At 52.9% G+C, this 24,040-nt stretch overlaps 9 protein-coding genes across 9 annotated transcripts; 7 read left to right on the forward strand and 2 right to left on the reverse strand.

Annotated features, from left to right (window-relative positions):
• Nucleotides 1-646: 646 nt before the first annotated feature.
• Nucleotides 647-1,761, reverse strand: J4E85_006688 (uncharacterized protein; the record flags this gene model as incomplete). The annotated part of the gene is made up of 3 exons (XM_051470924.1): nucleotides 647-728; nucleotides 838-1,222; nucleotides 1,275-1,761. 3 exons carry the CDS (start codon nucleotides 1,759-1,761, stop codon nucleotides 647-649), a joined length of 954 nt encoding a protein of 317 aa, XP_051325134.1.
• A 2,241-nt stretch (nucleotides 1,762-4,002) lies between these two features.
• J4E85_006689 (uncharacterized protein) lies at nucleotides 4,003-5,631 on the forward strand (the record flags this gene model as incomplete). The annotated part of the gene is made up of 1 exon (XM_051470925.1): nucleotides 4,003-5,631. One exon carries the CDS (start codon nucleotides 4,003-4,005, stop codon nucleotides 5,629-5,631), a length of 1,629 nt encoding a protein of 542 aa, XP_051325135.1.
• Nucleotides 5,632-6,347: 716 nt separating this feature from the next.
• Nucleotides 6,348-7,460, forward strand: J4E85_006690 (uncharacterized protein; the record flags this gene model as incomplete). Its single annotated transcript, XM_051470926.1, has 1 exon — nucleotides 6,348-7,460. The coding sequence occupies one exon, from the start codon at nucleotides 6,348-6,350 to the stop codon at nucleotides 7,458-7,460; it is 1,113 nt and encodes a 370-aa protein (XP_051325136.1).
• Nucleotides 7,461-10,809: 3,349 nt separating this feature from the next.
• On the forward strand, nucleotides 10,810-12,443 carry J4E85_006691 (uncharacterized protein; the record flags this gene model as incomplete). Its single annotated transcript, XM_051470927.1, has 3 exons — nucleotides 10,810-11,557; nucleotides 11,608-11,684; nucleotides 11,745-12,443. The coding sequence occupies 3 exons, from the start codon at nucleotides 10,810-10,812 to the stop codon at nucleotides 12,441-12,443; spliced, it is 1,524 nt and encodes a 507-aa protein (XP_051325137.1).
• Nucleotides 12,444-12,741: 298 nt separating this feature from the next.
• J4E85_006692 (uncharacterized protein) lies at nucleotides 12,742-13,222 on the forward strand (the record flags this gene model as incomplete). Its single annotated transcript, XM_051470928.1, has 2 exons — nucleotides 12,742-12,943; nucleotides 12,993-13,222. The coding sequence occupies 2 exons, from the start codon at nucleotides 12,742-12,744 to the stop codon at nucleotides 13,220-13,222; spliced, it is 432 nt and encodes a 143-aa protein (XP_051325138.1).
• Nucleotides 13,223-14,315: 1,093 nt separating this feature from the next.
• On the forward strand, nucleotides 14,316-16,062 carry J4E85_006693 (uncharacterized protein; the record flags this gene model as incomplete). Its single annotated transcript, XM_051470929.1, has 3 exons — nucleotides 14,316-15,006; nucleotides 15,059-15,378; nucleotides 15,436-16,062. The coding sequence occupies 3 exons, from the start codon at nucleotides 14,316-14,318 to the stop codon at nucleotides 16,060-16,062; spliced, it is 1,638 nt and encodes a 545-aa protein (XP_051325139.1).
• Nucleotides 16,063-17,283: 1,221 nt separating this feature from the next.
• J4E85_006694 (uncharacterized protein) lies at nucleotides 17,284-18,106 on the forward strand (the record flags this gene model as incomplete). The annotated part of the gene is made up of 2 exons (XM_051470930.1): nucleotides 17,284-17,453; nucleotides 17,512-18,106. The coding sequence occupies 2 exons, from the start codon at nucleotides 17,284-17,286 to the stop codon at nucleotides 18,104-18,106; spliced, it is 765 nt and encodes a 254-aa protein (XP_051325140.1).
• Nucleotides 18,107-20,456: 2,350 nt separating this feature from the next.
• On the reverse strand, nucleotides 20,457-22,229 carry J4E85_006695 (uncharacterized protein; the record flags this gene model as incomplete). Its single annotated transcript, XM_051470931.1, has 1 exon — nucleotides 20,457-22,229. The coding sequence occupies one exon, from the start codon at nucleotides 22,227-22,229 to the stop codon at nucleotides 20,457-20,459; it is 1,773 nt and encodes a 590-aa protein (XP_051325141.1).
• Nucleotides 22,230-23,010: 781 nt separating this feature from the next.
• J4E85_006696 (uncharacterized protein) lies at nucleotides 23,011-24,037 on the forward strand (the record flags this gene model as incomplete). Its single annotated transcript, XM_051470932.1, has 2 exons — nucleotides 23,011-23,574; nucleotides 23,639-24,037. The coding sequence occupies 2 exons, from the start codon at nucleotides 23,011-23,013 to the stop codon at nucleotides 24,035-24,037; spliced, it is 963 nt and encodes a 320-aa protein (XP_051325142.1).
• Between the last annotated feature and the right edge of the window lie 3 nt (nucleotides 24,038-24,040).

A 24,040-nucleotide genomic window follows, 5' to 3' on the forward strand; every position in this document is an offset into this window, starting at 1 on the left:
GCCCATGTATAATAGCACGATAGTAACAGGAAAAGGCTCACACGCTATTCGCGGTGAGCTCAAAATTACACTTTCCCCGTGCATGACGTGAAGTGTGATGATTGATACACTGCTGGCGAAAAGGCATAGGTAGGAGATTAGCAGGATAATCGTCAGCGTTCATTACAGCTGCGCCAGGAGTGGTCATCTTCGTGTCGCATACGGATTTTAGACCCCCCTCATCGATACGGGGTTATCAAGCCACACCTGGTAACGCAAATCTATTCCTGATGAAACATTGCAACACGATCTGTTCTGACGCTAGAAGGACGGGATACGGAGATTGCGGGAAAGGGCCAGATGCGAAGTTAATATATCTTGATTAGCCGATCCGGTCGACTGGTACTAAATGTAGCTATATCCATATAGTATGGTACAATTGAAGGGTATTTCGGCATGCACGACAAAGGTACATATTGGGCGCGTCCCGCATTCAAACATCCTTCATTCTTCTTCAAAGATCTTTCTCCCATCCTTGGCGGGTGTGGCGGTGCCTCGTCCGGATATGCGGCTCTGCGAAGCCACACCTTTGGCGCCAAGCATCTCCAAGACCTGCAACGTGTGTTTGTCCAACTCGGGTCCGGCGGTGGAACGGAGCTGATCGTGCTCATACGGATTCGGTCGAGCTGACGCGGGTGTACATGGGGAAGCGTGTGGTCTTCCATACGGCGAACTTCCTCACTGCAAAACTGCAAGGTATAAGTCTTCATTCTGTATGATTCCAAAGTCCGCCTTCGTAACGCCGTTCCGTCTATCGCGCTTCTATGGTACTACTACGAGTGTATGGGAGGAACTTACTATATGACGAATAGCACGAAGATCAGGACGAAGACGTTGGCAATGGGGTGCGAGACGGTCTGGTGGAGCATGCTCTTCGCACCTGAGGTACGGTCTCCGCTCTCAGCTTTCTTTGCGAGGTCGATGACCCATTGTGCTGCCTCGTCACCGAACAGGTCGAAGTAGTTCAGGTGCTTGGACATGTCCTTGTCCTTGGTATGGGGCGCGCATATAGGGTCGCCGGGCTGGCAGTACTCGCGGAGCTTGCCAGCGTCAGCGTAGGGTTGGAGACCGGCGTTCTGCTCCGCGGTTCGTGGTGCGCCGCCGTCCGAGATCTCGCCGCCGCCGTGGGTGAAGGACTGGTTTGCGGATCGTCGCGTGGGGCCGAAAGCAAGTGCTGCTACGACTGCGGAAATGTTAGTATAGGTCTCGACGTTGACATAAGATCGGAGTCGCACCCTTGGATCCGGGCGCACTTGAGATGTTCATGGGTGGGTTGTCTTCCTGAGTGCAGCCCCAGAGTGGACCGCCACCACCACCGAGCACGTCGAGCGCGACACTTCCACCCTGGCTGAAACCCATGACAATGAGGTGGCTGTCCGGACACCTCGCAGTGTAGTTCCTCATCTGCTCGGCGCCATTCATAGCCCCCTCGTGCGACGATATGCACCATCGCTCTCCGCCGTTCATGGCCCAGTACTGCACATCCTCATATCCGCAGGCCTTGGGGTTTTCCTTGGTGTTGAGCGCATTGCACACTTTGCCGACTGTCTCGATGACGTGGCCCGGGTATGGCGAGGTAGAGCCGCGGGCGAGGAAATGATGGTAGGTTTGGCATTCGTCGGTCTTGAGGGCCTCAAACTGGGGGCAGTCTTCGAGCTTGGTGCACACGGCGAATGCGGTGGAGGCGTACAAAAGCGCCGAAAGCGCTATCCGGGGTATCATGGTGAATGTGGAGAATGAGAGGAGGGAGCAACGCAAAAATGAGTGACTCGTCAACGACGGCAATAGCGGCAAGTATGTCGGGGGCGGATTATCGAACAAGCAGGGAACACGGCAGACTCTCGCTCAAACACACGGCAAAGGGAAAGTCGGCGGAAGGTGACAAGATGGAGAAGCCGTCGAAGCAACGTCGAAGATGAGGTGGGGACTAGCCATCGATCTCGTTTCACCTCCTGTCATTCCTGGGGAAAGGCATGCGCGTACCACAACGTGCCAAGCAGGGAGTCGACATGCTTGACGCTCCTGCGTGGCCCCGAAAGGTTTGAGAATGGTGATGATAGTCGTAGGCCAAGCTTTTTGGCGCCGTCCCGCCCGGAAAGAACGGCTATTAGGGCCCCCGTGCGCCTCACAGCCGCCTCACAGCCACTCCTGCGCCGCACCTTGGGAACCTGCAGAGGGTACAGTGCGTGCGGAAACGCGAGACATCCTTTGCGATAAGAGAGAAGAAGAAGAAGAAGAAGAAGCGGCACAGTGTAAGATCGCGATTGTGGCCGAGGTCTGAGGATCGGTGGATCGAAGATCGCGTATGAGGAAGCGACAGATGGGAAAATGAAGGCGCATGACTCAGCTGACGCGTAACCCGAAATGCGTGCCCACTCGATAGGGGCCTCTCGTCAACTCCTACTCCATGCGACCAACAACCGACAATACCCACGACTTCATCCCACACTGACTTCAATATCTTACTCTCGTCTGACCTACCTGCTCCAGATATTCCGGAGAGATACTCGGTCTTCCCCACGTCTTACTGACTGAATTAACAGCCTTTCTGGCCAACAAGGTCTATTCCAAGAGCGACACGATTCATCTTTCCAAAGCGACATGCCAGCAGCAGAACACTGCGTCTTCCTATGCGACTTCCCTTGCGACATGCGACTCCACAGATACATCCAAATCGGTACCTTGCAGCGGAACCGGAGTAATGATTGATGTGCTGCGACCCATGGAAACCGTACTGTTGGCTATTTCGATTCAACACCTTATGCGACCATCTACCGAAATACACGGCACTGTGTCTTCGCACAGCGACCATTGAAGGAGAAATCAATTCTCGACCGGGTTCTTCATCTCGTCCACGGCCTCTAGTATGGGATGAAAGTGCCTCTGGACATGTCTGCGAACCTATCAACACTCGAAGCGGACATTTGCCGTCGAAGTTTATCGCATAAGACTGGCCTTGGCTCTCCCAACTCCTCCGCCATGCCAACCGTCCGTGCACTCCGGTTTCCAAGTGCCTCACTTTCACTGGATGTAACATGATGAGATTATGGACTGCAGCCGATGTTTTACCGCGCGAAATTTTCGCATTCACTGCCAATGCGACGCGGCATGTCCTTGTCGCGGATGGATCCTTCGGGTTCCTTCCCATTTCGTCCCGGAAATGGCCTATACACTGGATCAACGTCTGTCCATCGTCTGAATACTCGGAGGGTTCCTGTAATCTGGGACACGCTCACACCTACACATGGCTATGTGAGGACTTGGGCTTGATGGACTTCATCGCAACATGCCCAGACCGATGACGACAGCGGCCAAGCTGTCGGGTGTGACACCGGCCTGCTTCGGCGCGGTTCTCGCGTTGTCAGATGCGGCTCTCGCTAGCGCGGTCGCTCCCGACGTGGATGACCATCAGACGTCACCAAGACCCTTCTCCGCATCATGTTGCATCGTTTGATAGGAACGGCAGCGTGGGAAGGCTGCGCATCGTCCGGAAGGACCCAGCATGCCGCACTTGCGCGTTTCGCGAAACACCAGCTCGGTTCCTTTACTAAGAGCTTCATCTATACGGCATCTAGGGAGGCCCACATACCTGAAGTGGATAAAAGTACCATTCCGTCTCCACGCCTCCGCGAGACCCTGCCTCCAAGACCAGCCATCATTGGGTGCACAGTCCCCGTTAAAGTGCGGACACATTCTACGATACGCTACTACCAGCTACTGTCTTGGTCCGCGTGCGATGTGCGTTAATACGTAATTCTCCATGTCCTTGGTTTCCTCCACGCTGCGCTGTGACCAGTCTATCGTTCTTTCCCGCATCTATTTATCCTCTCAACTTGGCCCTCCTCAAACGTCTCCATTGACAAGTTCGTTTCTTGGTCGCATCTTCCTCGTCACTTCGATTCCCCCGTCTCGACCACACTCACTCGGTACATGCAGGCGTAAGTGCTTGGTCTCCCTCTAACCATGGATCACAAAGACGTCCCTTCTGCCCACGGCAACCTTCCCATGCAACATACACACGACCTCGACAACAAGCCCAAAGCTCTCAATGATCTGCCCGTATCTGCCCAGCGACCTACAGTAGCCCTTGCAGCAGACCCTACTCACGATCCGGAAGACCCTTTGCGACAAAAGAAGCACGGAGACCCCGAAAAGCTCGAAACCTCCTCCGAGCACGACACGAACCTAGGCGACGTATCCGATATCCAAAATGCAAGCAAACGTCCCACAAGCAGTGCAGGAACGAAGAAACTCAACACAACACAAACTGTCATCATCTTCATGACCAATGAGATCGGCATCGGTATCTTGTCATTGCCAGCCGCTCTGAACACCCTTGGGTTCTTCCCGGGTATCATTGCCATTGTCGGTATGGGGATGCTTAGCTTGTACACTGCCTACAATCTCGTTCAGTACTGGCGCAAGTATCCTTACATGCTCAACATTGTCGACTACGGACGCGTCCTCGGCGGTCCCTGGCTCGAAGCTGTCTTTGCCATTGGCTTCCTCATCAACATGGCTCTCATCAGCGCATCGGCAGTGGTCACTATTTCGATCGGTCTCAACACCGTCAGCGAACACGCGACCTGCACGGTCGCCTTCTCGGTCGTTGCGGCCATTGCCATGTGGGCCATGTGCGTACCGCGTAGTATGCGTTTCGTGTCATGGGCATCGTGGCCCTGCACCATCTCCATCTTCTCGGCCGTCATGTTCGTCATGATTGTGCTTGGTGTTCAGGGTCCCCGCAATGCGGGAGCACCTCTCAACCTGAAAGCTATCGGAAGTCCCACCTTCACTGAAGCTGTCGCGGCGTTCCTGAACATCGCCTTTGCTTTCAGCGGCAATCAAGCGTTCCCGACTGTCCTTGCTGAGATGGAGGACCCCTCTCGCGACTACCCACGCGCTGTCACCATTGAGAAGTGCGCCACTACCACTATCTACTGCATCGTCGCTGCGGTCGTCTACGCCCTTTCCGGTGAATCCGTCGCTTCGCCAGCGCTCGGATCTCTCCAACCCTTGATGGCAAAGGTCGCTTACGGAATCATCTTTGTTGGACTCCTTGGCACTGGTTTGGTGTTCGGCATGACCGCCGCGCGCTACCTGCACGTCTTCTTCCTGCGCGAGATCGGCACTCGCCAGGCCAAGAAAGATGGAAGCTTCAACGCTGAAGTCTCATCTAGCGCGTCCGGGTCGTCGCGTGGCCGCCGCGCTTCCATCGCAATGGGTGACGTCGGTAACAAGACTGAATGGGCTGTCTGGATCTTCTCGGTTACCCTGTTCTGGGTCGTCGTGTGGATCCTCGCCAACGCCATTCCGGTGTTCAGCTCCCTTCTCAACATTTCCGCCGCGCTTCTGCTATCATGGTTCACCTGGGGTGTTACTGTGCTTTTCTGGTTCCATCTCAACTGGAACGGCAAGTGGCGATCAAGTACAAAGAAGCTTGCGACGGCCGCTCTCAACGTGTTCATCATGTCGGTCACGCTCTTCATGATGGTACCTGGCATGTACGCCAGTATCCGCGCTTTGATGAACACGTTTGCCACAACAGATGTTAACGGCGCATTTACATGTGCGGACAACAGCATCTTGTAAAGACTTCACGTTCTTCTGGATATATGAATTAAGCTTTTACCTTCACAGGCTACGAAGTAGTCCACCTCAAGATCTCGCTTTGTTCCTTTTACAGCCTCGTCACAGTGTCCAGTTCGCCTAGAGATGCTAACTCGACGCGTCGCAAAACGAAAAACATCGAGAGTCATGCGCGTTGTTGTCTTTCAGGAACTGTCGTGACAGGTGAACGCGACTGCCTTTTCGGGAAATAGGTCACGGCCACCACCGAGGAACGACCGCGACTACCAACGACAACCGCTGACCCTACATTTAGGTCCTAGTATATGCCTCCAGAAAATATCAAGACGTTCCTTGCACTTCTGACACTGGTTTGGCAGGTCTCTGTCGTGAGTACCCACATAACAGAACGTGGTCGAGGCATGACATCACCTGCGCATCATCCCGGCATCCACTTCAAACATCACGCCGTTTTGCCGCCTATACATTAGGGTCTTATGGATCTATTCCCGAACTTGTGGTACCCATGCAGGAACAACCGCTGCGTATAGGCCGGAAATGAATGTAAGAATCATCGCCGCATCATACAAGGTGCTCGCCATGATGCCGACGACTTGCCGTGTCGTCGATCTACATGCTGCGCGAGTATAACAATAGATATCAGGACGTGCTGTCTCGATTTCAGGTCCAAGTAGGATTCTTTTGTCGTACGAGAATCCCAGTACTATCGAATCGCAAAGATGCAGCACGTCCTTCAAGCTGGTCTATCCTCTGGGATGTCAGCCGTCACTGGTATCCACAGCGGCAAGCACACCAAGCCTAACCCAGTCGACCCTTCCTTTGATGGTCTCGCAGCTGTCATGCCAGTAGACTGGATCCCAACCGCCGACAAAAAGGTCACATACAAGGGCAAGAACGGAGATGTCCACGCTCCGCAACTGTGCATCGGTGCCTGGCCTTGGGGCGACACTTCTACCTGGCACTGGAAGCCCGAGGAAGAGCCCCATGTCGCCGCAGCATGGAAGCACTGCGTTAGCAAAGGGGTCAACTTCATCGACACCGCCCAAGTCTACGGCACAGGCATGAGCGAGACAATTTGCGGAAGACTAGTCAAGGACATGCCGAGAGACAGCTTCGTCATGCAAGACAAGTACTTTGTCGTACCCCAAGCGAAAGACGTCCTTCATCCCACCATGGCCCCCCTAAAGAAGCTCGAAACCTCACTCAAGAATTTCGGCCTCGATTACATCGACATCTACCTCGTACACGGCCCCATTCATTTGCAAACCATCCCCATGATCGCTAAGGGCATGGCGGAGTGCGTGGAAAAGGGCATGACCAAGACCGTTGGAGTGGCAAACTACAGTCTCGTAGACATGATAAAGATGCAAGACGAACTAGCCAAATACGGCGTTCCCCTCGCCATCAACCAAGTCGAATACTCCGTCCTCCGCCGCGAACCAGAACTCTCCGGCCTCCTCCAAGCCTGCAAAGAACGCAGTATCGTCTTGCAGTCCTATTCTTCGCTCTCTCAAGGTCGGCTCACGGGTAAATACACATCTGACAACCCGCCACCAAAGTCATACCGCTTCTCCAGCTACGATATGAAGGACATTGAGCCTATTAACGCGGTGCTGAAGAAGATTGCGGACAAGCATGGTGTACCTCAGAGTGCTGTTGCGCTGAACTACAATATGTGCAAGGGTATTACGCCGGTATGTGGTGTGAGGAAGGAGGAGCAGGCTGTTAGCAATTGTGCGGCGCTGGGGTGGAGGTTGAGTAATGAGGAGATTAGGGAGATTGATGGGGTTAGCTTTCAGGGACATACTACGAGTCTGTGGCAGCAGGGTTAGATGGAAATGGGTCACGCTGGTTCGGAACTGAATGAGCAATCACGTAGCTCCGTATGAGTGTGCTGAAGTATTGAAATTCTACGCCTATCTCAGTAGCGAAACGAAGGCCTACTTCATGTGCATGTCGTTGATGAGCAGTTAAACTCGGGTGCTATCCGACCTTATTCGTACGTGGGGCATTGTTGTTACCTGATCACTGTAAGGAGAGCTACCTCGCCGGGTAATCCTTAGGTGCCGAGCCGCAAGGCTTAGCCTAAGCTTCCCCTGCTAAGGATATGTTGCACACTCTTATATTACGACCTTTTTAAAACTAGTAGAGGGCTATACTAGACTTGGACACCTTTTCGATGATACCCACTGGCTTATATATTCATCTTAATCCGACCTTATCACAGAGGCTACATTCTGTATCAAGAACCCTGGAAACCGATTCTTATATACCCATGCCTTGTATTCCTTCTTGTAGCGGTGACAGTGAGCAGGGATGCCGGCCCGACGGTTGGACTGAGTAATATCGTCCATCCACGGCTCAGATGCCTCGTACTTGACTATCATATCCACGTCAAGCTCCTTGCTGTAAGAGTGAATCCATAATTCCTCCACAGATTTCCCGAGAAACTTGCTCCATCGGCGCTGAGAGGTAGTGGAACTGTTCAAGTCGGCAGATCGAACTCGAGAGTGCTTGATTAGTTCTTGGAACTGCGTGTCGAGATCCAATGCTCGCTTGCTAAGCGTTCTTGGATAGTAGTACGAGCGGAACAAGTGGTTGACAGGGCGGACAGAGCTGATGCCGCTAAGCTTGACGGCAAATTCCGGGTGCCTTTTGCATACTCGAATAAGCGGAGCTATGTTAACGCGAGGGAAGGTTTCATCGCAGCGGAAGGTGAAGGAGGTACTACCGACCAAGGAGTGTCCTTTATGCGGTAACAGAAATGTCTCCATGTAGGCGGCGAGGTATCTGAGAGGGACTCGATGTGTGAAGTGCTGGTATTGCAATGGAAGCGCTTCTTGCCGAATCTGGTAGTTGACCTGGCAGAGATGGAAGTAGGTCCGATATCCGATCTCATGCACCGAATGTGATCCGCGAGTAAAGCTCTCGTGTCCAATTTTTTTGCAGTATGAGTATATCGTGTTGCGCAATTCTGCAGTGAATGTTAGCGCACTGGTATTTGTCGACCTAAAGAGTTGCTGCTTTACCTCCGGGTAGATCCATAAAGCCGAGCTTTGTCGCATCTTGTTTGGTACCAAGTCGGCGCAGTGAGTGCGTGTTTTCTGTCTGCATGGCGACTGCGAGATGGTGCGGGTCGAGGCTGAAGTTTGGTTGTAGTTGTGTGCTGTGGTAACCGGTGGGAGTTGATACGTATGACTGAAGAACCTGGTGAGAGAGTGACCTCGGGGGCGTCCGCCATAATGCGCTAGTCCATATTGGTAAGTTTATTCACACATTCGCGCATTGGTCGAAGGGAACGCTTCGTCACTATGATTACGCAGACTCATAATATGATTGGTCTACTGTCTTGGTCGTGATACCGCCGAACCATGGACGGACGCAATGATGGTTCGTGGTAGCGGACCTGCCGAAGACATAGGCGTACACCATCCTAGATAAAGTCAACATGCACCCTCCAATATTCACGCCACAACCTTCCACATTCAACAAATTCCGACGTCGATCGCACCGTTAAACACACATCATGCTGACCGGCACTACTGGGTGTTTAGTAATACTACCATGGCTGATCTCACTTGCCGCATGCGACATTCTTTTTGGTAGGCAATCCATACCAGACTTGAGAAAATCAGATCATGAGTACTTGTACGGAGATCTTCATCATTCAGAAGACGCAGCAAATATCATCAAAGACATGTTCGAAGCACCGAGCCAACTCACCTGGCTCTTCATCTCCTTCAGCCTCATCGGACTCTCCACCTGCTATTCGCGCTCATTCGAGAAAATGAAGCACCAGCTTCTTCACTGCCTCTTAGCTACCAGCCTCATCGTGCGATTTTTAGCCATATTCTCAGGTATGCTGCATTTGAAGCTGCGATCCCTAGACTGGATTATTCCCTGGCTTGTAATATCACCTTCGAACATCCTCGTCCTTACAGATTTCATTGACCTCCGTGCTTGGGAATGTACGTCTTTGGGAACATTCCTCAACAATGTTTGGGAAGGCGTGTCTGGTGATCCCGCAGCAACCGACCGCAACCATATCGTCAAGCCTCGATTCGACTGGACGATGATCTGGAATACGACAGAATTGGTATCAACCCAGGACGCGATCATTCGACTAGCCTACTACCACCTCTTCGAGAACGCGGTACGCGTCCTGTGCCTCCGATACTATCACCCACACAATGAAGGCGCGCCATACACTACGTATATCAACAACTCGGAGATCTTGACCGGGTTACTGGCGCTCCAGGTGGCGGCTTGGACGTACTGCAAGATGCGTGAGAACGCCAAAATGCTGGGAGACGTTGAGAAGGGAGCTGCTGCCCTGCAGATGGGTCCAATCGTTGCAGATCGTCTTTAGTCCCGGTGGATCGTGGCCTGCCAGTATTTGTTGATCGTCTGGTATCGTATATTCATTTTCCCGTATGTATGTCGCATATCGAAGATGGCCCGAGAATATTTGATGAGGTGCTCCGGCCTGACAGTTCCCGTGGTGGTGGATCGTGGTTGGCAATGACGTCGCGCGTTGGACATTTCCGCAAATCGTTAGGCTGCGATGTCTGGTCAAGCATGCACGTACCCGAAGAGCTTTGCGTTAGACAATAAAGGTATAGAGAATCAAATAATTCCGCCATGGACGCTCAAGTGACCGAAGCTTTTTCTTCGGCGATTTTCGCTAGTCCGAGATGAGCCCATTGACCGCGTGTGAACGGGTCACAGACAAACTTTCATGGCAACCTTAATCGACATGTAAGTTGCGCCAGACACATCACCTGCGCGCACCGTCCCGGCGACTACCGGCAGGCCGGACAAGATGCGGGCATGATGCCAGGCGCTGGAATTGTGAATCTGCCGCTGCAAGGCAGATAAGATAAGCCTCATCGAAAGTGGGGATCGGAGGCGCTGATCAGGGGTAAAGCACGTGCCCCACCCCGGTCATCTCAGTGTGATAGCAATCTTACCGACGACTTCATTCGCCCAATGCGTTTCATCGACCATTGAAAGGGTTTAGCCTTTGTTCTCACTCGATGCCGCAATCCTGACTGAAGAAACATATGAGCTAGCAGGTGCCCCAATAGACGGTTGTGCCGGTCTCTTTACTTTTGTGCGACTTGCCCACAGTACTTATTCCTAATACCCACGCACTCGCCGTGGTGGTGTGGAAGAGCAGCCATGTCGTTTTTGGGCGACCTTTTCAGTTGTGGTCGGGCGAGACGGACGCGTGAGACGTCAACAGAGCCGCTTGAAACAAACGACGCGACGCCCGAGCCCAGCAACGCGCATGGAACTACTGCAACCACCCTTCACCCCACGATTGAGAAGCCGAGCGACATCACCGCGCCCAATGAAGACCGTTTTGAGCGCGCCGCGAATCCAGTGAGCGCAAGTGTACGGTCTAGTGTTGAGAGTCGCGGCAGCAAGAACGATGATGTCGAGCTGGCTGTCATTTCGGAGAAGTCGAAACCAAGTGCAGGATGGATGGTCGAACAGAGGGTCCTAGTCACAGCTACATCCGCCACAAAGCAAGACACATCGTCAGTAGCCGAGGAGCAGGAGCCTTCGCAGCAACTCGACCAAAAGCACGAGGAACACCATGCTCGTGCAGTCACCCCGCCTGTTCGCTGCGCCACCCCTGAACAGGAGCCATGGAACTCGACTCCCGTCGCCTATACCCAAGTCGAGCCTGAAGTCCACGACATTGCCGCCGCTGCGCCTGTGCGATGTGCGACACCTGAACCAGAAACCCGTGCGATCACCCCCGAGCAGCAACCCGAACCGAGTACCCCGTCTGTACACGATGAGACACCAGAACTGGCTATCGATGAAGTCACATCCACCAGTTCCGACGTTGACGATGTTGTTGAAGACATCCCGGCACCCAAGAAGACCGCACCACTTTGCTTCCTCGACATGCCGCCAGGTATGTTACTCCCTAGCCCATAAATGCACACACGCGCTAATATCACACAGAGATAAGGAACCGCATCTACGAGCGCATGAGCGAGGAGGTGCCCATCAGGATGTGCCGTCACGATGATCCGGCACTGGTCCAACGCGAAGGCGAAGCCACCCCGACCAAGCGGAGACAATACTACAACCTTACGCAGGTATGCCACCAGCTTCGCGAGGAGTTCCTACCGATATACGCGGAGAAGGCACACTACATCATCGACCTGTGGAGCCAGAAGTCGAACCTGGTCAAGATTGATTCGCTCAAGGGCCATGTCTCTTTGGACATCGATGCTGCGTGCTTCGACATGGAGCCCATTGACCTGTTGCCGCTCATCCGATGCCTTGTCCGCACGCGTCGCACCGATTGTCGTTTCACCTCCACAGAGGGAGTTGTCTTCCGCAGCATCTCTGAGATCGTCGGCGAGCTTAACAAGCTGCTACCAAACCCTGCCAACAGCAACCAAAGCTGGCTTACCGCAGTCAACGGGCCGATGAAGAGGATCGACTTGCACCTGTTTCCCCACGACGACATCCGACAATACTACCGATTCCGTGGTGCCGAGCCCCTGCTGCGCGTAGTCTACCCATCGGCCGTGAGTGAGGAGTGGATGAAGCGGGCCTCCAAGTCTGAGGGATACGAAGCGTACTTGCAAAAGACTGGATTGGACAAGTTCGAGATGCACGTCGTTATCGGCCACGCTTCTCGACGGACTACAAATGAAGGTCGCCTGCCGCTTGATTGGCGCATGAGCTACCAGCTGTCAAGGCACTCCATTGACAGCCGCGCTCCCCGCATGTCTATGGATATCGCAGCTGCTCGCATGTCCATCGACAGGGCGCCTCGGATGTCATAATGACGAATTGATCATGTTTGGGGCGAATGCGCATCCTGCGCTTAGTGCTTACGTCCTGCACTTCACGTTCGAGCTGTATGCCATCTTGGGCATGGCTATTTACGATTGTAACAGGGTCCAGTGCCCATTTACTTGTAATGTTTTCTCGGGAGGACAATCTGTTTGTAAGCGCATGGCCGTCCAATGGGCCACGCTCATCTGCAGTCGCTACGGGCGGCCTCATGGCATCATACCCTTTTATGTTTTTTATACCCTGAAATCGATCAAAAGTTATTTTCCTGTACTCGCTTTGAACATGATGACCGACCCAAGTACTGTAGAAACATCATCCGCTCTGAGATGCGTGCCATCCTACGACACCAGTGATCCACTGCAGCAAGAGGTCACGCGCATTCTCAAAGCTTTCCAGAACGATATCCTCGGCATCACATTCCTAGGCAACGACGGCGTTCTGCGCTCGCTAACTGCAGATCGCAAAGTGCTATCCGCGGAAGGACTCAGTAAGCATCATGTCTGCCAAAGTGTACTACTGCTGATCCAGTCGTACAGGACCTGAACTCATCGAAGCTTTTCTGAGCCGCTTCCCAGAAAACTACAGAGCGCAGATGACTAATCCAGTATTCGCCGATGGCACCAAGACGCCAAAAGAGAAGTGGTTTGAGCCGGCTGCAGGGACTCTGCCAGAGCCGCTGTCACAGCAGGAGATTGACAAGGTCAAGAATCAGCCTGACGAGCGGAAGGACTTGCTACGGACGCGTATGCGTGAGGATGAGAAGTGAGTCACGACGCCTCATTCTGTGGAATCCTGTAGAGCCAATGCTGACAACTTGAAGTTTGTTGGACGTCAACGGCGTGCTTGCCTGAGTGTCAGGCTGGGAATGCGATGAGATGGCATGTGTGACGGCGGCAAAGTAAACCTTGTGGCGCTCAAAACCAAGCCTCCTCGTACGTATTGACACAAAAAGCCAAACTTGTTCGGATGCAAACCATATTTGACTTCGCGCCGAAGAAAAAGCATGGCATTCGTAGATTGCGACAGGATCGCCAGCACACAGCGGGCATGTGCCTGGACGCCTGAAAGTTTCAGACATCTATGGCCCAAAGCATCTGTCGAAACCTTCTTATCTTGTCCTTCAACGAGATGTAGCGCCATGTTCGGCGTGGACTTGTACAAGTTGTGTCGAGAAGAAAACGTTGAAGTTGTGCATCACGACGGCATGTGCCTTTCATGAGGGGCAGTCACAAGGCACGGGGTCTAGCTCTGCAAACATCCCCAATCGGCGTAACCTCGGCCCGCGACATCGCCCTTCCCTCTTGCCCTCATCCATTACTCCTGCAAGCCCATCCATCTTCAATCCACATCATGGTCCCCGCTTCACCTCTGCACAAAGTTTATCCGCACCACTTTGCCTCTACGATGGCTCATGATGGCCTGTCTCACTTGTGCGCTCGGTGGTGCTAATGCCTACCAAGCTTCCTTCTTAATTTCAAGAATTTCCCCGGATTTGCTTCGAAACACCGAAAGCCATCCCCACCAATGATATGGCGCGCACGCGGGTACTAGACGTGCTAGACTCGGAGTAGTACTACAAACGCTGGCTAGATATATACCCATGCTCGGCTCCTGTACAATCAGCACCATGCACTACTCCGCAAGGCGTAGGTGCTCTATCCTAATGGCGGAGCCAGCTTGATCTGGGCAACTAACGTGGAGTTTGCAATACTACCACCGGGAAAGATGGTATTGTGATGGTGTGTAGTAACCATCTGCGCACACACGTGGGAAGGCAGATACATTGCTATAAAGCCGTCTTGTACAATGAATCCACATGAGGTTTCTAGCTCATTGTCTTCCATCAGTCAGTCTTCGAGATGCGGTTCTTAGCGACCGTTACTGCTCTGCTCCTGGCCCCTACGGCTGTTTTTGCAGCTTGGGGCTACACCGATGACGGCAAAAACTATGTTATCGATACGAACGCAAATCTAGTCGTCAAGGTCAGCAAGTCAAACGCCGACATGACCTCGATCAAGTACCGCGGCGTTGAGTACAACGGCCAGAATGGGAAGAATTCGCACGTGGAGTCTGGCCTCGCACCCGGCACTGTCACCATTCAGCAATACACCAACGTCATCAAGGTGACGATGAAAGTAGGAACGCTCGTTCACAATCTCGTCTTCCGCTACGGCAACCCCAACGTCTATATCTTCATGAACAAGAAAGACAGCAGCATCACTGTATCGCGATACATTCTTCGCATCCCGCCGAACATCTTTACCAACAACATCAACGAAGACACGGACTGGGTTCCGGATGGTGCAACTGCCATTGAGTCCGGCGACATCAATGGACTCAACGGTCAGACATGGTCCAAGCATTACTCCGGCAAGTTGTACGGCCGCACTATGGACTATGACTGGGTTGGATACACCAATCGAAATGTCGGCATGTACATGATTAGGTCGAATCACGAGAAGGCGTCAGGTGGGCCCTTCTTCCGAAGTTTGGTGCGCCGCGGAGGTAGTGGTGGCCCAGATCTCTATGATATCTACCACTACAACATGGGTACCTAAAGCCACTCTCGGCCTAGACTAAAGCATCGACTAATGTGCTACAGGTCATACTGATGTAATGCGCTTTGGTCTGCAAGGTCCCTCTGTCCTCCACTTCACGGATAGCGGTGCCGCACCGAGCAACGCTCTCTTCGCACGCAACGCTAACTGGGACTGGATGGACTCCCTTGGAATCGACGGCTGGGTTCCTGCTAGCCAACGTGGTGCTGTTGCTGGTGTTGGTTTGGCCAACGTAAAGAACGGTTACCAGTATGTTGTCGGTCTGAAGAGTGCCCAGGCGCAGTACTGGACAATTGCATCATCCGGCTCCTGGAGAATCAGTAAGATCCTGCCAGGCTCGTACACATTGACTGTATACAAGGGTGTAAGTACTGCCATACATTAGAACTTTGATCTGACGTGAAGTAACCCGATATCGCAGGAGCTCGAGGTGCACACTAGCACTGTTACCGTCACTGCTGGAGGCACCGTAGCGCTAAACACAATCACCTGTAACGACCCGTCAGATGCAGCTGTCGTATGGCGAATCGGCGAATGGGACGGCACACCTAAAGGTTTCCTGAACTTCGGCGACAGCCCCATGAAGCCTACATATATGCATCCATCCGATTCGCGCCTCGCCAAATGGGATGCTAGCAACTACATCGTGGGCACCAGTAGCGCCGCGAACTTCCCCGGCTACATGTGGAAAGACATCAACAACGACCACCTCGTCTACTTCCGCCTCAGCGATGCGCAACTAGCCAATGCCGCAAAGATCAGAATCGGTGTCACAGAGGGCATGTCTGGTGGAAGACCCGCGATTGCGGTGAACAGCTGGACCGCTCCTTTGCAATCAGACAAGGGTCAGGGCGATACCAGAAGTCTGACTGTTGGAACCTACCGTGGCAACAACTATGTTTATGAGTACAGTGTGCCGGCAAGTGCGTGGGTGAAGAGCGCGAGGGAGTATCAGATACTGAAGATCTCTGTCATCTCTGGAAAGACGTCTACGGGATATTTGAGTCCCAGTATCAGTCTCGACGCGATTGAGATGGTCGCAGCCTAGCTAGACAGCTTACTTTCCTTTCACTCTCCTCATAGCTATGGCGTAGATTCTACAAACATATGGAAGTAGCGCAAAATTAGCAATTGCGTAACGTCATCAAATTGGTGTAGTCAGGTTCCAACTATCGTGTCGCGCTGCTGCATCAGCCTTGTCCCTAATCAGGTACACATTCCTTCGCTTCTCTTATAGACAGACGCACATGTCTGGTAAGTAGCATAACCTCCCATACGATTATGGGTTTCACTATCCCACATTAACCAGCAATAACACCCAGATCCAAAGCGAAATCTTCAAAGCGCCGGCCTTCGCGCCTGGTAGAGAGCTCGGGTGAAGATTTAGAAGAGGTGCCCCGCTATAGCACCGGTTTCGACACCTAAGGTGTCGAAGCATCTTTGCGGATGCAACAATTACTTAGGTTGCCCGACTGGACTGTCATTGCGCAGACAGAAATCGGTTACTATCCTCCAATGACAATTCAGGCTCCTCCGTATCCCCCATTTACGCAGTACGGGTATCAGCTGACACCAATGCCTATGGCATATGGCTCCCCACAGCCTCAAGGATGTGCCTATGGCTACAGCGCCCCCGCCTACATGACGCCATACCCTCCAATCTTCTCGACACCCTACCATGTGCCGCAGTCGTTCCTGCATTCAGATTCGACCACCACAGTGCGTCCTGCTCGTTATCTTGTCGAGGATGACTCTGGCTCTGAGCCTGATGTCTTTAAACCAAGTCAGACCAGAGTGCGCCCTGCTCATCGCGTCGTCAACGCCTTTGACTGATGGTATATCGCCTTGCGCGCTATTTGGTCTATCTGCAGAACCATCGCAAACTTTGCCAGAGTATGGGTACTCCAGTCGCATCGTCTCCATCAGCAGTTACGATGTAAGCTGTAGCTATGTATGGACGTAAACAGTCACAGTCCCATCAAACCCAGAGCAAGTGTTGGCGCAGCTATCAGTACCATGCAGACTGCCACCGCACAGGTGTGCTTTACTCTAACTCAGCCGGTGATCATTGATCTAGCATGAACAACCAGACAATCGAGGAGCGCTTGAACGCGACGGTCCCAGTGCCCAACCCACAAACAATGGACATCAAGCACGCGATTGGAATAAAGCTTGCGATTTTCTCCTGCACAGAGCCTGACCTGATTCACACTCCCAAAGTCCGCTCTGAACCAACGTGCAACCGAGCCAATACTACGACGCCACTAGCATGACTGGAAACGATATCAAAGGGAAGTTCCAACGAAGGTCAGCAAGCCAGAAGGAACGTGCGGATGAAGTGACTCAGTTTGTGGGAAAGTTGGCCAACCAGAAGGAGGAGTTGGACAGAATGGTTGCCCAGGGTCTCTTAGACATCAAATCAGAGAACATCTACGTAAGGTATGCTTCCCGAATGCATTACCACGATCTAACTTACAACAAAGGCCAACGTGACCAGTCTCGACGATATTGGGCCCCTGGGTTCCTTTGAGGAGTGGACGATGAAACTAAATAACCAGTCTTCCGCCGCCCCAGAGGGTACCACTGCGCTAGTTCATATGACCGTTCCACCAGCCAGGAAGGCGCGGGCCGCCTCGGTCCTCCTCCAAGAGGCTATTACCGAATTGAAAGGACTACCCAAGTACACCGACTCCATTTTGAAGAATGAAGAGTTGGAAATCACGCAACGTTACGAGATGCTGGTAGCAGCAGATGATTGGTACGGCAGCATGCTAATCCAGGCGGCTGAGCTTTATCTGGAGCCAGCGGAGAGAACAATCAGTTCCTTCATCGACGCATACAAAGAGCAAGGAAAGGACCTTGATCAAGAACTCCTGCAGGAATTCGACAACCAAAGTCCCGAGCAGAAGATACAGATGATGTTGGATCACCGGGTCGCTACTTTCGCAACCACTGCCGATAATCGCGAGATATCAACCTTTCGCAAAAATGTCCTCATGCTGCTCATGTTTACACAAAGCAGATGGAAGTCAGAAATGGAAGACTGCCTTAAGGAGCTTCGTGGTGTTCTCCCTTTAACTGAGACGATCTAGTCAGGGACGGAGCGAATCGCGGAGGGAATGCCTTGCGCTGCCTTTCGTGTGTTAACGTACAATGAATTGAGAGATCGTTGAGTCAATCGAAGATGACGGATTTAGTGGGTTGATACGAGGTTGCCGCATACAAAGCATCAGATGTCAACAAGTGAGTGATGTTTGAGACAACGTATGCTTCAGGCCTAAAATATGTTTTTTTTTTGTTTTATGTAGCTTCGACATATACCCGAACTTGAAAGCACACTGAAGGTGCCCTGTATATCTAGTCGCATAGACAACCAGTGAAGTTGTTTAATGACCTGCAGTTCTCATGACTCGATTGTCCATCGTCGAGCTGATGTGAACATCATGCGCAAGTTCGACTTGCTGATAGAGAATGAGCCTATAGATTACATCAGCTCTATCATCATGAGCTATCTTCTACCGTATATCTACCTAGACTGTCCTCATCGAATGGTGTCGTGTTTGTGGACATCATGCCACGCTTGCACTGTTTCGTCGTCTTCAACGACGGCGTTATTGAACTCCAAGGCGGCTTCGACGTCCACGATCTCGACTTTTATGTCGTCGCGCCCCAGGGCTATCAACCGCTCCAGAATCTTCCGTGCTGCGATAGCTCAGTTGGCGTGGGCATCTGCCACCGACATATCCGCTAGAATAATTACAGTCTTGTTGTACTCGCTGTCCGGACCGGGTGTCTTGAAGGATTTTCGGATGACTACTTCGACATCGTAGTAGCGAACCGAGGCTTCCCGCAGTATCTGATGAACTTCAAGCACAAAGCCGCCGGCTAGCCACTCGCGGAAGCCTTGATGCCGGGTTGTGTGGATGCCGAGTTGTGTGTACTGGCAGTCGCGGCATGCCGGGAGAGCATACGCGATACGATGATCTCGTATCTAGAAGAGGAAATGGTGTCATGGTGGTTAAATGAAGGAGGGGGTTGTCTGCAGGTTGCGCGAGACGCCGCAGCTGTGTCCGATGGGCTTGTGAAGTATTTGCGTCGTGCCGTGACCAGTGCAAGCTAGAAGAGTCTAGCGATTTTGCGCGGCGGGTTGAGCGTGGTCGGAAGAGACCCGCCTCGTTGCTTCGTTGTCTCTTATGATCGCTCATGGTGCGTCTCCGTAATCGGCCCCACAGATTGTAATGGTAGCGGAATTGTTACCCAGAGTTGGAACGGAGGATCTCAGGCTGGAGAGATTGATCAATCCTCGAATGCAAAGCTCCTTTGGCTTTGAGACCGTTTTGGGAAGCCACGGCTCTGGGGCGCACGAGCGAATCCTACGTTAGCAAAGCAAGTACGATTGGAGGCTTGTCACTTCCGCTGTTGCGATAGGTAAATTTGTATGATGACAAGAGCACACCGTTTGCAGACCAGTCTCAGTGGGCCCAGCGAGACAGCGAGCTCTCTGATAAGTTTGTGCCCACGCTGTACATGCGCGCATATGTCGACAAGTAGGGCAACCCTCCCAGCCAGCAGGACATTGAGCTGATCGTCGACCACCTACGCCTGCATATTTCCGGAGACCCCCGATCAGCCCAACAGAACGCCACCATCGACAGCCAGACTCGTGGACACACCAGCGCTGCTGAGATCAAGCAACGTCGTCACCGCGACCTTGGGCGCCAGATTCGTGCCGAGCGCATTGAAACGTTTTGCGAGGCGGTAGATCGAAATCTGCTCCAACACAACCCTGACAGTGGCAGTAGCCAGTCGGTCGTGAACAATCCCTTCAAGTATTTTGGGGTCACCAGCCACCCTCACCGCCGCATGAACCAGCATGCTTCGCAAAAGTCTACCAATTGCATCATGGCGCTGTCACCAACGTCGGCAAGTATCTGAAGTCTGAAGGATCGATAACACGCAGCTACGAAACCAAAAGCTACACAATCTGCCATGTGGCGGACGAAATGGAGTATCGGCTGAGCGAGGAACTCTTCTGCCGAATAGGTGGAGGATACTATTACACCGGCCGGGGCTTCAACATCGCAAAAGCTGGTTCGGCGAGCTCTGGTGACTTGGGTGAAACCAATTTCTGCAATGGCGCCGAGCAATGGGCAGTGTGTCGCGACTGGCGAATGAGACACACATCTTACAGCGTACGGTGAGCGACAATGGCGACCGGCGGCTTGTCTATGGCTCCGCATACGCGGCGATCGAATGGACAATATTGGACGAGTCTGAGAAGATCAAGCGCGAGCTGGACGAGGAAGACGAAGTTCTTGTTGAGGCGTCGTTTGTGGTGTGAGATTCGATATCTTTATCGCGATCACATCGCCAACCATCTAGTGTGCTAAACAATACTTCTCATGAGACTACTAAACACAATCATTCACAGATCTTGTTTCATCACCCCAAAACCTTAACCATGGCTTCTCTCCACTTCTCGCCCCATCTGCCCATCGCATAGAGCGCCATACACCCCGTAACCACACTCCAGATGCCCAGAATCGTCATGAGCCACCCATTTCCTATCGCACTCAATATCGGCTCCGCAACCACCGCGCCGGTGAAAGAGAAGATGTTTCGCACAAAGTTGTTCAGCGCGATTCCGGACGCCGCGCGTCTGGGCATGAACTCCGTGAGCATGGTATTGACCAACGCGAAGATGAGCATGCTGCCTATGCCAAAGAAGAAGTTACTAATCATCGGCACGATCCAATGAATCCCCTTCTCCGCCGTCCAGCCATAGACGATAAGAGCCGAAGGCCAGAGAATAGCAGCGATCCACGCGTTCTCCTTCATCCGATCTTCGGGGCGGAAGATGAGTTTGCCCCTGTCGTCGTAGCGGCCTGCCTTCCGGGCTTCGCGGTGCATGATGCTGTCGATCCATTTGCCGCCGAAGAGTGAGGCGAGGAGGTAGCCGACGGAGTTGGGGATGTAAAGTAGGCCGATTATGAGGGTGGAGAAGGAGTAGGGTTGTGCGGCGAAGGTGGATTGGATGCTGATATTGAGGATGTAGAGGCAGCCGAATGTTATGCTGGCGTAGTAGACGGTTAGGAAGACGGGCGGGAAGCGGAGCCATGCTATGATGCGCAGTGGATCGATGAAGATGTGGCGTAGGTGTAGTAATATGCTCTTAGTCTTTTGTACAGTGGAGGCACGTGTGGTGCTTCTTCCGAGCGTTGTACTTTGTTCTTTCCCGGTGTCGTTGTTGGGTAGGGCTGTTGGGTCCGCGGAGGGTTTCTCTTTGCGATGCAGGGTCTCCGGAAGAGCGAATATTATGAAGATCAGTGTTAGCCCGCCGTAGATGACCAAAAACCACTGTGTTGATCGCCAGCCTAGCCCTGACCCCAAGGCACCACCGATGATGGGCGCGAAGAGAGGCCCACAGAGTGGTCCAAGGTAGAAGATGCCCATCGCACGTCCACGCTCTTTCGTCTCCCAGACATCAGCGATGGTCCCTGCACCTACAGCCTGTACGGATGCCGCTGCACCACCAGACAGGACGCGAAAGACGATCAGCATAGCGATGCTTGTGCTGATCGCAGAGAGAATAGCGAACAATACGAAGAGTATGAACGAGGTGATGTATATCGTACGTCTACCCAATCGTTCAGAGAAGGAGCTCCACCACAACGGGAAGATGGACATGCTAAGCATGTATACAGCAACACTCATGTTGGTAACCGTCTCCGTTGCATTGAAAGCTACGCTGATCTCTTGCAACACTGGCATAACGATTGCGCTACCCATCGGTGCTGCCATGGCACAAAAGGCGACAATGAATGTCAGAAGCCATTTCGTTTGCCGCGCGTAGTGTTCTGGGTTCTCAACCTCTGGGATGAGCGCGAAGCGCGCAAGGAGTCCACGGCGCTGTGATCGTGGGACAATGACGGCATCGGGTAGAACTGAGGTGGTTCTTGCCAGAGTAACTGGACGTTGTTTCGTATTCGATGTTCTCGGCTGGTCGGCATTGGTGGAGTGCGTTGAAGCCGTTGACGCTCGTGATGACGAAATTGACATTGTGTCGTCGTTCCCTTGGTTGCTTGTTTCTAGCATGTCTTTTTCCGATATTTCTTCCTGTTCTGATTTCGTCTCTTCTTCTATGCCTCGGTCCGGCACATTCTCCTGTTTCAACATCCCGGAAGGCGATCTTGCCTTCTCGTCGTCTGTCATCATCGCCCGTTGCAAAAACGACAAGAAAGAAAGAAAGCCAAGTAACGCAACGTCCCGATCTTCACAAGTTTATGTCAATCGACAGCTTGCATTGATTTCCGCGTGCACCTGCTCTTTTCCGTATGCGTCGTAATACCTCGGTTGTCGACAGCCGCTATCTCTAGCTCTTCAGCATACTATCAACGCGTACCTGTACGCTATGTACACCGCAGCGTGTCCTCAACACGGGGAATGTGGGCGAAGAAAAGTCAAACCAGGCCATGACTCCAGACGAAACCCAGCGAAACGCAGTTGTTGAGGGATAACTAAGCAGAAGTGACTGCCGAGACAGGCGGTTTGCCATGCGGAAACAAATCGCATTAATTATATCCGAAGCAAGGGTGGGCCCAGTAGGAAGCATGCTTGCGATCCGGGTAATTGGAGCTTCACGGCACGGGATGTGCCAGGTGTAGATCTGTCGCATCTGTCGTAGGGCCGCAGCGAAGTCAGCCCGTTGGATGCTTATGTGTGTGCATCTGCCAGCGAAGTGCAAACACCCTTGAGGTTGACAGCGCAAGATCCTATCGCATCTGCAAGGCCGTTATCGTCACTTTGGCGTTGTCGCACGAGCAAGTTTTGGCGGGGTAACGATGGGTTAGCTCAAAATGGCTTGGAAGGGCCCATCGTGGCCTCGGCTTCCTCATTCCGTCATCGTCGAGAGCTATCCCACGACACCATCAAGCCATTGGTCTTCGATACGAACTCAATCGACCTCGCCATATACCACAAGCTGATTGCCCACGTCATGGCAACCCAGAACCAAGACCGCCTCCGAACACACTTCTCCTCGACTCCCGACAAAGAACACAACAACCGCTGGGACGACCTATGGAGAGATTCTACTTTCCTACCTTGGGATCGTGGTCACGCGAACCCCGCGTTGATTGATCTGCTGCAGGAACGTGGTCGCCCGTTGTCGTCCCCAGACCCAAATCCTTCACTCGGCGCACCACCACCAAATAGCGAATCGGCGGGTTACGCGTCACTCGCTGGACCTTTACGAGACGATAAGAAGAGGAGGAGGGTACTTGTGCCGGGATGTGGAAAGGGATACGATGTAGCGCTCTTCGCGGCGCATGGATATGACGCTTATGGGCTGGAGGTGTCCTCGCATGCTGCTGAGGCTGCGAGAGGTTATCTAAAGGACGCTGGCAATGGCCCGCTGGAAGGAGAATATAAGGTGGCGGATGAGAAGATCGGTAAAGGGGCGATGAATGTTGTATGTGGGGATTTCTTTGAGGATGGCTGGTTGGCAGATGTAGAGGGCTGGGAGGGTGATGAAGGATTTGACATTATCTACGACATTACGGTGAGTAGAGTCCCAGACGTGCCTCGTGACATTGCCTGGTGTTCTGTACTGATGCGATGAGTAGTTCCTCTGCGCGCTCCCTCTGTCACTGAGGCCAAAGTGGGCATCTCGAATGACGACGCTTCTCCGCCGCCCGACCGCGAACTCCCCGTCTACGGGTGGTGTCCTCATCTGTCTCGAGTTCCCAACACATAAGCCCGCATCCTCTGGCGGCCCTCCGTGGTCGCTTCCGCCGCTTGTACACACTGAGTTGCTCAAGCAACCAGGCCAGGATATCTCGTATGACGATCAGGGCGTGGTGACAAAGACGGATAGAGAGGAGACGGACAACGCGCTGGTCAAGATCGCGCACTATACGCCCAGAAGGACCCACGATGCTGGCGTGATCAAAGGTCTCGTACGAGACTGCGTGAGTATGTGGCGACACAAGGTAGATTGTCCAGAGGAGCAGAGATGGCATTGAGCG

This window comes from Alternaria conjuncta (genome assembly GCF_024043145.1).
Source record: "Alternaria conjuncta strain BMP 0040 chromosome Unknown scaffold_9, whole genome shotgun sequence".
NCBI lineage: Eukaryota > Fungi > Ascomycota > Dothideomycetes > Pleosporales > Pleosporaceae > Alternaria > Alternaria conjuncta.